This window comes from Heterocephalus glaber, unplaced genomic scaffold (assembly GCF_053883595.1).
Source record: "Heterocephalus glaber isolate CG9 unplaced genomic scaffold, H.glaber_assembly_v1.0 deba00001472, whole genome shotgun sequence".
Lineage (NCBI taxonomy): Eukaryota > Metazoa > Chordata > Mammalia > Rodentia > Bathyergidae > Heterocephalus > Heterocephalus glaber.
The window spans coordinates 30,134,836-30,148,326 of record NW_028258315.1 but is presented as its reverse complement, the minus strand read 5'-3'; the positions used below and the strand labels follow the sequence as shown (position 1 = coordinate 30,148,326).

The 13,491-nt window shown below is 39.4% G+C and overlaps 1 protein-coding gene across 4 annotated transcripts in view; it reads left to right on the top strand.

The window, feature by feature from the left end:
- Positions 1-239: 239 nt before the first annotated feature.
- The window catches only part of Arid4b (AT-rich interaction domain 4B), a 138,245-nt gene continuing 124,993 nt past the window's right edge, over positions 240-13,491 (top strand). For 3 of the 4 annotated variants that reach the window (XR_002398253.2, XM_004854627.4, XM_004854626.4), the window contains exons 1-2: positions 241-680; positions 1,287-1,341. Coding sequence is in view for 3 of the 4 variants with exons in the window: in XM_004854627.4 (XP_004854684.1) it covers positions 1,336-1,341 (6 nt within the window). In the remaining variant the exon portion in view is untranslated. Of the gene's footprint in view, positions 681-1,286; positions 1,342-13,491 lie in introns of all 4 variants that reach the window. The other variant, XM_021266390.2, reaches the window with a different exon arrangement.

Below are 13,491 nucleotides of genomic sequence, written 5' to 3'. Positions count from 1 at the left end.
GCCAGGGTTTGCGTATTGGTTCTAGGAATTGTACTACATTTCCCAGGAAGCTTCGGGAAGTAACTTTCTGTTTCCATAGAACTGGTGGGAAAATGGCGTCGTTGTTTGTATCCCGGGGGCCAATAGGAACAGGGCATAGGCTGGCTCTAGCGAACCCTAGCCAATCCGAGGTCGTCTAAGAGGCCATCCGGGAACGAGCTAGGGGAGGGGAAAAGAAGCTAGGGGAGGGGAGAAAGAGGGAAGGGGGGAGCGGGGAGGGGGGGAAGCGATGTTTGCCCGTCAGTCGAGTCCGGAGTGAGGAGCTCGGGCGCCGGAGCGGAGGGAGACTCTCGAGCCTCAGCTTCTTGCCGCCACGAGCACCGACTGGACCTTTGCCCAGAGGCAGCCGCAGAGGGTCCGTCGCCGCCGTCCTCTGGAGGGCAGCGCAGCCGGGGGCCCGGACCTCCAGTCCGGGAGGGATTTTTCGTCGTCCCCCTCCCCCCAGCGAAGGAGCCCGAGCGACCGCCAAACAAAGGTACCAGCCGCCGCCGCGGGAGGAGGAGGAGCCGGAGCCTCAGCTTCGGCCGCCGCTGGACCTGCCGCCCTTCTCCCCCATCTCTCCCCCGGGCCTGCTGGTGTGTGTGGGGGAGGAGGAGCGGAGACTCTGGACGGGCCGGGCTTGGACCTCATCGCCGCGGAAGGTAGGGCATTTTCTGGGGCTGGCGCGGTCTTCTCCGGGCGACCTCGGGCCCGGCCGGGGAGCAGGGCAGATGGCCGCGGGGCTACGACCGGTGCTTAGATCCCGGGCTGCGGCCTCCCGGGACACTCTTCTCGGTGCTGGGCCCGAATCAGCCGCGCACTAGGCGCGGGGGCACGGGGTGGGTGGGGGCCGGCCGCCTCCCAGGCCCGGCTCCCACTTGTCGGTCTCCGCTTCGGGTGGACGCGGGGAGAGGCGCTGGAGGCTGTCCCGCCGCCGAGGCCCCACCGAGCTCCAACGACGCGGCGCTGTGCGGCCCGTGGGGGCGGACGGCGGCGCTTGGCGTACAGGCCTGCACCGGACCCCGGGTTGTTGTGAGTTTGTTCTGACAGAAATGGCGTCATCGTCAGAAACTGGAAACTCTGTCGGGTCGCGACAATGGGGACGGGATGCTGCGGGCCGTGTGGGTGGTGGGTGCGCGGTGATGGCACGGTCCAGCGGCCCGAGCGTGCTGCGGGTGACTGACGCCCCGCACCGAGCTTTCTTCGGTGGCTCCGCCGCCCCCGACTGTGCAGGTGGTGCTCACGGAGTGTCTTTGTTTCTCCTCCAGGTGCAGGTGAATCCGGCGTTTTTGAGAGAATCGCGGCCCCAGAGTCACCATGAAGGTAGGCTTGCTTACAGAAAGGGAACCTCTGGGGTCATGGGATTCAGGAAGTAGGGGCCTTGGCTGCTGTGGTTGTGGGGCCTCCGAGTTTGCAAAGGAAGGTGTGTGTGGTGGCTCGGTGCCCAGTCCTTCCCCGGAAACGGGGGCCAGCTGGTGTGAATATTCAGGGCTTTGCTGTGGAGTTACAATCAGTTTGAAGAAATCTCATGGAAGATGGTTTTCCCATACACTGCCTTCTTTTGGAGGGGACGATCGGAGTGATTATGTGAATTAAAGTGTTTTTAGAATGTAAAATAAAAAGAAACAGGTCAAGTAACCTGACTCAGGAAACTGAACGGTATTGTGGTACTATCGGTTACACTGATGGAAGAAAATCTCATTTTATTTGGTGAACAGTACGGTGAATTTTTAACAGAAAACCTTTTAGATAGAAAAGTAATATTATTTGAAAGATTTTAAAAGAGATTTTGGTGATTTCCACGCACTTCAGAGATAGCAGTTTTTATATTTTCAAGGATCTAGGGTTATATGATTTATTTTCCTTTATTGATCTACAAATTGTAATTTGCTCGGTTTTGTGTTGTGTGGAACTCTGATGACCAGGTTCTTAGAAAACATGTTAACTAAATGGAGGATAGTGTCTAAAAAGTACAGTTTGCTTAAGTGGTGGAAGAAATTATAGCAATAAAAACACGAAGTGTTTTTCACTTTAGTGAATATGTAAATGCTTTTTTTAAAGATGCTTTTAAGATAAAAAGCCTTGGATATCTGTAATATTTAGATTTAACTGGTGGAACTGAGACCCTAGCAGATTTTTATCCATTACAAATTCAGCAGTGCTTGAAAAGGGTAGAGTGAGTTTATACGTATAGAAGTGGAACAGTATGTTAGAATGCAAATGTCGTCTGCTTTTGACAGTTCCTTTGAACTATTTTTTCTAAACAAAAATACATTTCGGTTCACAGTGAAGGCTTTTACAATATTTTAGATTAAAATTCGTAATGCTTGTGCTTATAGAAGAAAATAAAAGCCTATGGCTGCTTAAATATTTACTAAGTAATGTGGCCTGGTGTTTTAAATGTTTTTTTCTTTTTGAGTATGGGGCACTTTAGATTGCCTGAAACACTTTATCTGCAGAATTCCTATCTCATGTTCGTGTGCTTGAAAACATAATTAGTAATATTTCAGAAATGAATCCCTTTTGTTAGTCATAAATGCTAGCTACAACTCCTTGTGACCCGTGTAAAGCAGTGTCTTGGTGTTGGGTGAGATTTAAGTAAAGTTTAATACATAACAAGTTTAGAAGCTGAATAAACATTTGGAATAAATGTAATCTGTCACAGTTCCTATTGTAATACTTAGTACATCTTAGGTGCCCTGTAAATGTTTGGCTAAAAGAGATGTAGTTGAAGGTGTTTTGCAATAAAATCTTTTTCCTTTAAATGAAAATATGTTGGAAACTTTAGTCTTAAAAATTTCAAAGTATTAGGCAAATGCAGATTTTTTGATATCAATTTAGAGCTAATTTGAAGCACTCAGCATTTCTTCCTACTGCTTTTTGAAAAAGAAGTTACTTGCAATTAGTAATGTTAACAGGGAAGAGTAATTAAAACAAATTTCCAACTTCATAAAGAACTTTTTTCTAAGTGTAGTATGTCTTTACCAAAAACTAATAGCTTAATTTAGTAGGCCTTTCTTTTTTTTGCTTTAGCAAAAATTACAACTCGAAACTTATTTAGCGTTGATTTTATTGAGTTTAAATTTTGTGTGTATTTTCACTTTCTGTAGTGTAATAATTGAGCTGTAAAAGGATTTATGCCATTTATTAGATATTACCAAGTTTCTTCTTTGAAGCAGAATTTTAAGTTTGAATTGGCTGTCCTGTTAGTGACAAGAGCACTTTAAAATTTGTAAGGGACAGTGTATTGAGGTAATTGAAAGAGTATTTCATAATGCTTTTTTGCTTCTTGCCTTAAAACCCCCAAGTAAAATGTATTTGCCATTTTAAGTGTTAATGTTTTAACAGCAATTTCCTTGTAGTACTATCTTCAAAAATTTATATAAAGCCACATACTAGCTAGTGTACTCCATCTTGTATATTCGCAGAGTATGTTTTCTTTTTTTGGTACCGGGGATCGAACTTGGGACCTTGCGCTTGCGAGGCAGGCACTGGAACCACTGAGCTAAATCTCCGGCCCCCGCAGCGTATGTTTTTGAGAACTGTGACTTGTAACCGAAAAGCAATGTGTGCCTTATTGAAAATCATGATGTTGGTGTTCTGTTGGATTTATGTTTCATACTTCTGGTAGACTTTTCACATCAATAATAGCACATTTTCAGAAAATGATAGATTATTAAAGTTTATAAATAATTCCAAGAACTACTACGTCAGATTCATTTCCTACCTTTTTAAAAATAAAACTGTACTGACCTAAGTTTACATTGCAGTTAATTTTTTAAATGAAATCCACGCGTGATGGCACACATCTGTAATCTCAGCACTTGGGAGACTGAAGCAGGAGAATCATTGTGACTTTGAGGCCAGGTTGGGCTATTGAGTTGAAGGCTAGCCTGAATACATAGTGAGACACTGTCTCAAAACAAAACAAAATTTTCTAATGGGCTGGGTGGACTAGACATTTGAATTGTTATGGAATGAGTGATGTAGATGGTTGTATGTAGACTGTATAGTTTTTCCATATATATTATCATCTCTTTACTTGCTTATATGTGAAAATAATGGATTGATTACAAATGCCCCTTTTTTCATGCCCCATATGTGTGTGCATGTTCTCTCCCTCTTTATCCTCTCACTTCTTTCTTCTTTTCTTCCTTTGCTCTCTTAATTCTGCCTCACCTTTCTTTCATAAATCATTAACAGCCCCTTCTATGTAACAGGCAGTATGGAATGAAGATGAATAAGCTCTTTGACTTGCTGTCAGGGAGCTCACAAGTAGAAGAGAGAGAAAAATAAAAGTAAAACCTACAGTATATTGTATTATGAGAGTATTGTGGTAAGTACTATGGGAGGACTGAAAAGGATATCTTAAGTCAAAGAGCCATAGAAAATTTTTTGGTATTGATATCTGAGTGTTACTACCTCTGCTAGGAAAGAAAGGGAGAAAAGTGTTTCAGATAGTAGGGGAGCAGCATATTGGACAATAAAAGAACAAAACAGGCTAAGTTTGCCATGGCTGAGTTAACCTGAAGTATGATACGTTTGGGCTGGGAATGGAAAAGCAGCGACGAGAGATGAAGCAGAGCAAAGAACCTGAAAATTTTCTTTCCTTTGTAGTGCAAGGGGTCTAACCCAGAGCCTCATGCATGCTAGGTGCTCAGCTGAGCACCCTACTACTGAGCTGTACTTGCAGCCTGAAAATTTTGTTAAGAGCCACATGAAACCACTGAGAGGTTTTAAGAAGGGGCAGAAATGGTGGATTTGCATTATGGAGCTCACCTTGGTAGTATTGTATGAATATATCATAAGGGTGATCTGAATGGAAGGTCTGGAGATGCCAGATAAGGAGAGAAATAGGGGACTGAACTAATACAGTGAAAATGGAGTGGGTAGATGAGGCATTCAGGAAGTGGAATTCAGTTTTCTGACACCTTTGAGGAGAAGGAAGCTGGAGGCTTCTTTCTTTGATAACTATATAGATGTTATTTGAGGCCTGTTGTTTTTGTAGTAAAAATGAATAGGATTTTGAGTAAGCAAATGTGTAGGAGGTCCAGATTCAAGATTAACGAAGCAGGTAGGATGAAGTCAGAGACTTGGATAATCTGATGTGAATGTTAGCCTCATAGTTTATGCCTATTTATAGTAGAAGGGATTTAAGAACTATAATATGACAGGGCTGGGGAATGTAGCTCAATAGCACTGTGCCTGCCTGGCAAGTGCAAGGTCCTGAGTTCGATCTTCGTAGCAAAAAAAACCCCAAAAACTATAATGTGACAAAGGTATTTTGTTACTAATTTGCAGTTTGTTGACAAATAGGTAATTTTGTAGAATCCTGACTTTATTTTCTGTCCAAATTGCCAATATCTTGCCTGTTTTTGTTTTTATTTTGTTTTGAGACAGGGTCTTGCTATGTAGTTCAGACTGGCCTTGATCTCACTATATATATAGCCCAGCCTGGCCTTGAACTCATGGCAGTCCTCCTGCCAGGATTGCAGGCATGCACTACCATGCCTGGCTTTCTTGCTTGTAATTTTAAAAATACGGTACATGAGTACATATTTGACTGAAGCATGTGTTTTTGCCAATTTAGCCAGTAAATTCAGTCATTGAACAGATTGTGAAACTTCTTTATGCTAGGCATGGTTCTGGGTATTGAGGATGCAGCAGTGAACAAAATGAGTTTTTACCCTCATGGAGGTTTCCTTCTATTACAGTAGAAAGGTACTATGAAGAAAATCTCATAAGTGCTTTGAAGAGAAACCAGAATCAGAGTAAGAGGTTAGAGACAGGATGTTATTTTACATTCACTGGTACTGGCGGGCTTACTTGAGCAGATGGCGTTTAAGTAGGATATGAAAAAAGTGATACAGTGAGTGATTCAGTTTCTAGAAGAAGAGTGAGTGTTCCAGGCAGAGGAAACAAATGCAAAGGTCCCAAGGTGAATGTGTTTGGCATGTTTGAGTTTGGCCTATTCAGGGAACAGGAATAAGGTTGTTAGAGCTGTTAAGAGTAGAAAACAAGACTAGAAATGGTTACAAGGGCCCAGTGCAGTGTAAGGCCTTGTGGGTCATGGTAAGAATTTGAATAAAATTTGAATGTGTTAACACTATGATCTGGATATGGTTTTAGCGTGTCCCCTAAGGGTCCATGTGTGAGAAGCTTGTTCTCCAGTATGGCAGTGTTAGCAGATGGTAGGACCTTTAACAAAGAGAGCCTGGGATGGGGATATAGCTCAGTGCTAGAGTGCATGTGTGAGGCCCTTGATTCAGTCCTCAGAGCTGCAAGAAAAAGGTGTAGCATGGTGGAAGGTGTTGGGTGTACTGCCCTTGGAAGAGAGAAGGTAGTTCTGATGGGACCTTGAGTTCTCAGTAGAGGGTTGTTAAAAAAAGCAGGACTGGTTTTTCTTGGTTCTCTACCTGTTGCACAGGGTCCTGCCAGTATAACCATCAGTCATTAGGCTCTCACCAAAGACTGAACACGTGAGGTAAAAAACCTCTTTTCTTTACTAACTCAGTCTCGGGTATTTCATTATAGTAAAAGGAAGTGGATTAATATAGTTAGGAAACCTCAGAATCTTCAGCAGAGAGTGAATTGATCTGATACACATTTTCTTTCTTGTAGTCCCACTATGTAGTTCAGGCTGATCTTTTTCTTTTTTTTGGTACTGGGGATCGAACTCAGTTCCTTGTGCTTGTGAGGCAGGCGGTGGAACCACTGAGCTAAATCCCCAGCCCTTAGGCCGATCTTGAACTCAACTTTGTACCCCAGCCTGGCCTCAAACTCACAGATAGCGATCCTGCTTCATACTCTTTTAAGTGCTGGGATTACAGATGTGTGCCACCATACCTGGCCACATTTTCAAAACAGATCAGCAACTGCTATCTGGTGAATGACTCCAGGGGAGCAAGAATAGAATTAAGGCAGATCAGTCCCAGACTGTCAGATCAGTTTCCTGAGAAATGTTCTACTTGCTGCTGTTTACAGATGAAAAGCCTCCTGAGACATCACTACCCCATCTTAAATCTTGGGGTGATTTAGTTGGGTTGGGTTCTTGAAACTGAGTACAACCAAGACAGTCTTACCAACTTTTAAGCCTTCTCTTATTGGTGAGGAGTGAATGTCAGGCTGAGCAGTCTTGCCAATTGTTTTTCAATTTGAAAAAGATATAATTCACAGCACAAAATTTAGCCTTTTAAACTGTTCAACTCATTACTTTTTTAAGTATCGTTACCAGGTTGTGAATCTATCACTACCTTCTAACTCCAGAATATTTTTATTCCCCAAGAAACCCCTTATCCATTAACAGACATCCCCGTTCTCCTTTCTGTACTTCCACTGGCAATCATAAATCTCCTGTCTGATTCTAAGGATTTGTCTATTCTGGATATTTCCTGTCAGTGGAATCACACAGTATGTGGCCTATTGTGTGTGACTTCTGACTTTGCAGTGTTTTCAGGGTTTATCAATTTTGTTTCATATGTCAGTATAGCACTTTCTTTTTGTTTCTGAGTAATACTTCATTTTATAGACACACTACATTTTGCTAAAGTATCTATTATTTGATGGACATGTTGGTTATTTCTATGTTTTGCCCATTATGAATAATGATTTCTATGAGAATTTGTGTATAAGCTTTTATATGAACTTTATTTTTGGTTTTTTTGGTACCGGGGATCCAAACTCAGGACCTTGTACTTACGAGGCAGGAGTGCTGCCACTGAGCTAAATCCCCGGGCTGTATGAACTTTTGAAAAAAAACCTTTTGATTCTTAGGAGTGGATCTTTCAGTTTTCAGTTAATACTACCTGTGTTATAACCTTTTAATATATGTGTTGCCGAAGCAAGCACATGTTATAACCTTTTGAGTACTATTTAACTTTAGGTGTTTTGTATTTTGGCAAGTGTCTATGAAAGTAATAGACATTTTAAAAAATTATTAACAGTGTGTGATGGCATAACACAATCCTCTAATCTAGTTACTTGGCAGGAGGATCACCAGTTCACACCCAGTCTGGATAATTTAGTGAGACCCTGTCTCCAAAAAACAACAGCAACAAAAAAGGTACTGGGGGATATACTTTAGTGAAGGCCCTGGGTTCAATCCCCAGCACAGCAAAAAACAGAAACAAACTCTCTGAGTTCAAGATATTTAAATTAAAAGTTTATTTTAAGCTTATACTAAAAATTATATTTTAATATGTTTGTAAAATTTTTTTATTTAGTGGAAGTTTCTAATATAGTAAGTCCCTGACTTACATTTGAGTTGTGAACTTTCACAGATATGAATGGACCTTGTATTCATAGGGGTAAACAAATCGTGGAAGTAAAAGGTCTGTTAACGGTATTTTGGTGTATGTGTTTGATTTTTTTTTTTTATGCTTTATATTATATATTTGTGTCAAAGACTCACTTTGTTGGACTTATGAACGAATCTGGCTTATGTTTTTCCAGAATGGAACTTGTTCTTAAGTGGGGGACTTATTGTATGGTTTTTTTGGGGGGGGTTATGGGGGATCGAACTCGGGACCTTGAACTTGGAAGGCAGGTGACAGAACCGCTGAACTAAATCCCCAGCCCTGGGGCATTTACTGTAAACAGTGTTGTTTAGTGATTAAGAGCATATGGCTAGGAAAGAGAGGTCTTGTTTCCAGTCTTGTCTCTTTACTTGGCTGCCAAAGTTTGGATAAAGTTATTTTTGAAATGAAAGAAAATATTAGTTTTAGTTTTTTGCACAGTGGGGATAATAATGGCTACTCTATAAGGTTGTGTAAGTACTGATGAATAATATACTTAGAATGCTTTACATTGTGGCATGGTTCTGAGTTGGTCAGAATGTGACAGCTGTATATACTGAGAGAAGCCTATCACTTCTTTAATAAGCTGGTAGAATGAAGATTGTTTAAGACTGCTTGGCATCTACAACAATTGTAACTCCTTCATAGCAAGTTGTGTGCAATTTTCTTCAGCTTTCTGAGAAGATTGGTGTTCTCATCTACAGTGAGAAATTGTAGTTCTTACCGTAAGAGGTTGTTGGTGACTAAATGTAATAACAGGATTTACTATATAATATGTTCTTAATAATTGTAGCTTCTATTTTATAGAAAGAATGTGTGAATTCTTGTTAATTTAGTCTATTTAAAAAGTAATTCTAAGCTGGGTGGCACACACTTGTAAACCCAGCACTCGAGAGGCTGAGGCAGGAGGATTGCTGTGAGTATGAGGCTAGCTTGAGCTGTATACAGAGTTCAAGGTTAGCCTGAACTACATAGCAAGACACTATCTCAAAAAAACAAAAAAAAAGTAATTCTAGTCTTTTTAACTTAAAAGTTCATTTGGAATTTGGGGGAAGGGTTTTAATTTTATGATTAAAGTTAAAACCTGTTACTTTTGTTCTTTTGAAATCCTTAAAAACCAGAATATGTAGTGGGATGTAAAAGACATATTTATTCCAAGAATTCTTTGCTCTCATTTCTCATCTTTCTCAGTCCTTACCTATGCAGAAATGTCCTTTAGTAAATACAATACTAACTGTGTCTCCTCATTTGCTGCCATGTTATCCAGCAAGTAAAAAGCAAATTTTACTTCCCAGTCTACAGGGTTGTTATTAAATAAAGTGAACCATTGGAAATATTTATTTTCTAGGTAGGCATCCACCAGAAGCTTTGCTGATGGGGGACAAAATTTTTTTTGACTGAGCTGATCACCATTTTAAAGTGGCAGTCAGGCACCTGAAGCTGATCTAGCCTGGTGAGCCATGGGGGCGGGGCAAGTCAGGGCTGGTGTCCTGTCAAGCCTGGAGTCTATTGGAGAGAAAAGTAAGGGGAGAGCTGAGCTAGCCTGAAGGGAGAGAAGCCATTACTGCTCTTAAAAGTTGAAAAGCTAGGCAACTTTGCTTTTTATGCTTATTTGAGAGTTTTTTAAAATTAGCTTTTTGAATTTTCAATTTTGATGAGGATACCTCACCTTAACAAAAGACCCACCTACACAGTTGGTGCAGACGATCCAGTCCAGAGCTTTGGGCATGCTAGGCAAGCACACCTCTGGCCCCTGTTTCTATTTTTTATTTGAATATTGTTCAGTGTTTTTTTTGTTTCTTTTGTTGAGATGGGGTTTTTGCCATTATAAATGTTTCCCAGGATGGCCCAGAACTCCTGGGCTCAAGCAGTCCTCCTGCTACAGCCTCCGAAATAGGAATTTTTCTTTTAAAGAAAGGCAAATCAGAGGGCTTTTGACACAGTCACCTGTTTTTTTTTGCCTTTCCCCAACTTGAGAAATATTTTTCTAAACTATTTCTCTTAACAAAATTAAAGAAGCTTTTATTATAAAGTAATGAAAATATGCTCTAAGTATTTAAACATTACAATATAACATTAGTAAGTCTTATTACCCCCCCCCCCCATTCAGGCTTGGAGTATAATCTTCATACCTTTATCTTTTTCTTTCTTTCTTTTTTTTTTTTTTCTGGTACTGGGGATCGAACTCAGGACCTTGCACTTGGGAGGCAGATGCAGTGCCACTGAGTTAAATCCCCAGCCCCATACCCTTTTCTTCACATATACAAACTTACAAGTGAGTATATGTTTGGCTTTATGAAAATGGGCTCATACTGTACACATGGTTTGTAATTTTTTAAACCTCAATATTAGTATGTACAGATCTATGTCATTTCTTTTTGATGGCTTTAGCAAGATTTTGTTTGCATTCAGCATGTCATTTTCCTTACTTACCAATGTAGTTCACCACTACGTTTTTTTTTTTTTTTTTTAATAAATTTTATTTTATCCCATTCCCCTCCTCAAGCCCCCTCCACTCACTATGTACAGAAGCTTTGCTTCCATGTTTTCCTTCTGTTTTCACTTTTTTTTCTCGTCCCTACCACTATGGTTTTTTAAGTTTTGGCAGATATATCTCTGGAGGCCTCACTTGGAGTAGTGTTTAGCATTCAGTGGACATTCAGTAATACTGTGAATTTATTTGAATGCCTAGTAATACTAGGTTTTAAATAGTCTTATGTATGAAGCCTCTCTTAGCCCTATACATTACTTTTTCAGTTATTGTTAATGAAACCTAATTGTATGAGATAGCTCCTAAAAGGTTATTTGAGAGGATTAGTGGGGGTTGTTCTTGGGATACCTAGTGGTGTTCATTGAAAGGTTGCTTTTGGGACAGACTGCTGTAGATAGTCACCCCTGCAGATGCTCAGGGATTAACACTACAGCTATATAATGTTTCATTCTTAAATGGCCACATTATGTATTCAAAGTTTTATAATCATTACTTATTTCTCATAACATCCCTTTGAGGCAGGTCAAAAGCATTTTTCCCTTTTTATGGAAGAAGCAGATGCAAAGATGTCGAGTGATTTGCCCATAGGTACACATTAAACTGATCACAGAGTCAGTATTCCATTTAGTAAACTGAACCATGCTCCCTCCTTACTAGTTATATGTGAGTAATAAAGTTTTTACCATTTAATGATATTTTGACTGGTGAGTGTAATTTAGGAATCCTTGTGATTGCTTCCTTATTGAAAGAGAACAATTTTAAAGTTAGAATTTACTTACATCATAATACTAAGTATTCTCATGTAAATTCACCCTGGTCTCTCTCTCTCTTTTTTTTTTTTTTGGTACCGGGATTGAACTTGGGTCCTTGTGCTTGCGCAGCAGGCGGGAAAACCACTGAGCTAAAGCCCGGGCCCTGCTTTCTTAAAAATTAGAAGAAATCACATAGAAGTACATTAAAATGGCCTCATGTGTTAGTGGCATTCCTGTAATCTTACCTTTCTGGAGTCCAAGATAGTATCAAAAGTTTAAGGCTAGCTTGGGCAACTTGGTAATACCCTATCTGAAAATTAAAACCTGAAAAGGGGCTGGGGATGAAGTCCAGTGGTAGCTGTTGGTTTCAATCCGTAGTACAGCAATGAAAAGATATAAAAATGAACTATAATGAATTTTATTCTTTTGAGAAAACCTTTGCTGACTTGAAAGTATCATAAATTATAAGAAAATGATACCAGGGTTTGAAGAGTTTACATTTTAAAAACAAATCCTCAGGATATGTTGACATATTTTAGTTGAAGTACTATAGCCCATGTAGTTAGAAAAAATTTCAACGTTCACTTGGCTCTGTGGATTTAGATCCCAACTCTTCTGCCAAGTGCAAATACATAAGATTATCTAGCCTAAAGCACTGCTATAGTCTGGGTGGTGTCTCTCCAATTAAGTTTACTTTGTCTATTTGAAATATTTTCTATTTACTTTTTTGGACTTAGTTCTTTTATTCCATTTCCCCTCTTTGATTATAATTTTTCTATATATACAAGCTTTTTTCCTCCCAGTTGAAAAGAATTCCAGTTGTAATCTTTCGGTATTGATAGTAGGAGTGGATGTGTTCAGAGTATTGTGAAAAGATTTTATTTAAGGGATTATACAGAGTCTGAAAATTACATATTCATTTGTGCAAAAACAGATGCTTTGACATGAGTTTGTCAGGTAATACTTAATGATCTTCATGTTCTTTGATAACTAACACATTTCTGTTTTTTATAATTTCTAAATTCATTTTTATTGCTACATAACGTCTCATTTTTCTCAAACTCATCAATTTTCAAATATTAAAATACCATATAACCACTGTTCATTACGCTATTGTCATTATTTTTGCTGGCTTTTCTAGTGTTTAATGATTAATGTGTCAGCCTGTTGTGTTTTTTTTTTTTTTTGGTACCTGGATCGAACTCAGGTCCTTGCGCTTGCACAGCAGGTGACGAAACCACTGAGCTAAATCCCTGGCAGTCAGCCTTTTTTTTACATTTTAAAATTTAATTTCCAAAAATTTTTTGAGAGATACATATGTATATTTCTGTTTTACAGATTAAAAAAAATAAAGGTTCAGATCATGTAATTTCATGTCCCTAGCTAGTAAGTGACAAAGCTAGAATTAACCCCAAAACTTTGGGGTTCTTATTAATGCTATTCTCTGACTAACATTTACCTTTACTTGGATATCTAGTTTTCTTAGTTCGCAGAGATTTAGAAGGTATCAATTCTTTCTGTGAGTGGTGTGTATTTGTGTGTATTGAAAGAGAATTTTGAAACAGGCATAGTGAGAGATGGAATCACACACTGAAAGAAAAAGCAGCACTTCAGAAAAGCAGACACACATCAATTATTGCTTAGTATTTATTACATTAAAATGGAAGCCTTGAGTTATCAAGATTATAAAATGTTCTCTATTATTTAAAAGGGCAAGGGAAGTAGAATTAGAGTTATTAGATTTTCATAACATGTTTTGGAAAGTATAAAGTTATTTGAGAAAGTTAACTAATTTAGGATACTTCAGTCTTCCTTTATGCTGAGCGGTTAAGTTTGTGTAATATTTTTAAAGATTATGAAATTTTAAATTTAGGATTAATTACCTTTAGTTTTTTAGGAGTCAAGAAATTACTATGTAGGCGTATACAAGTTGAAT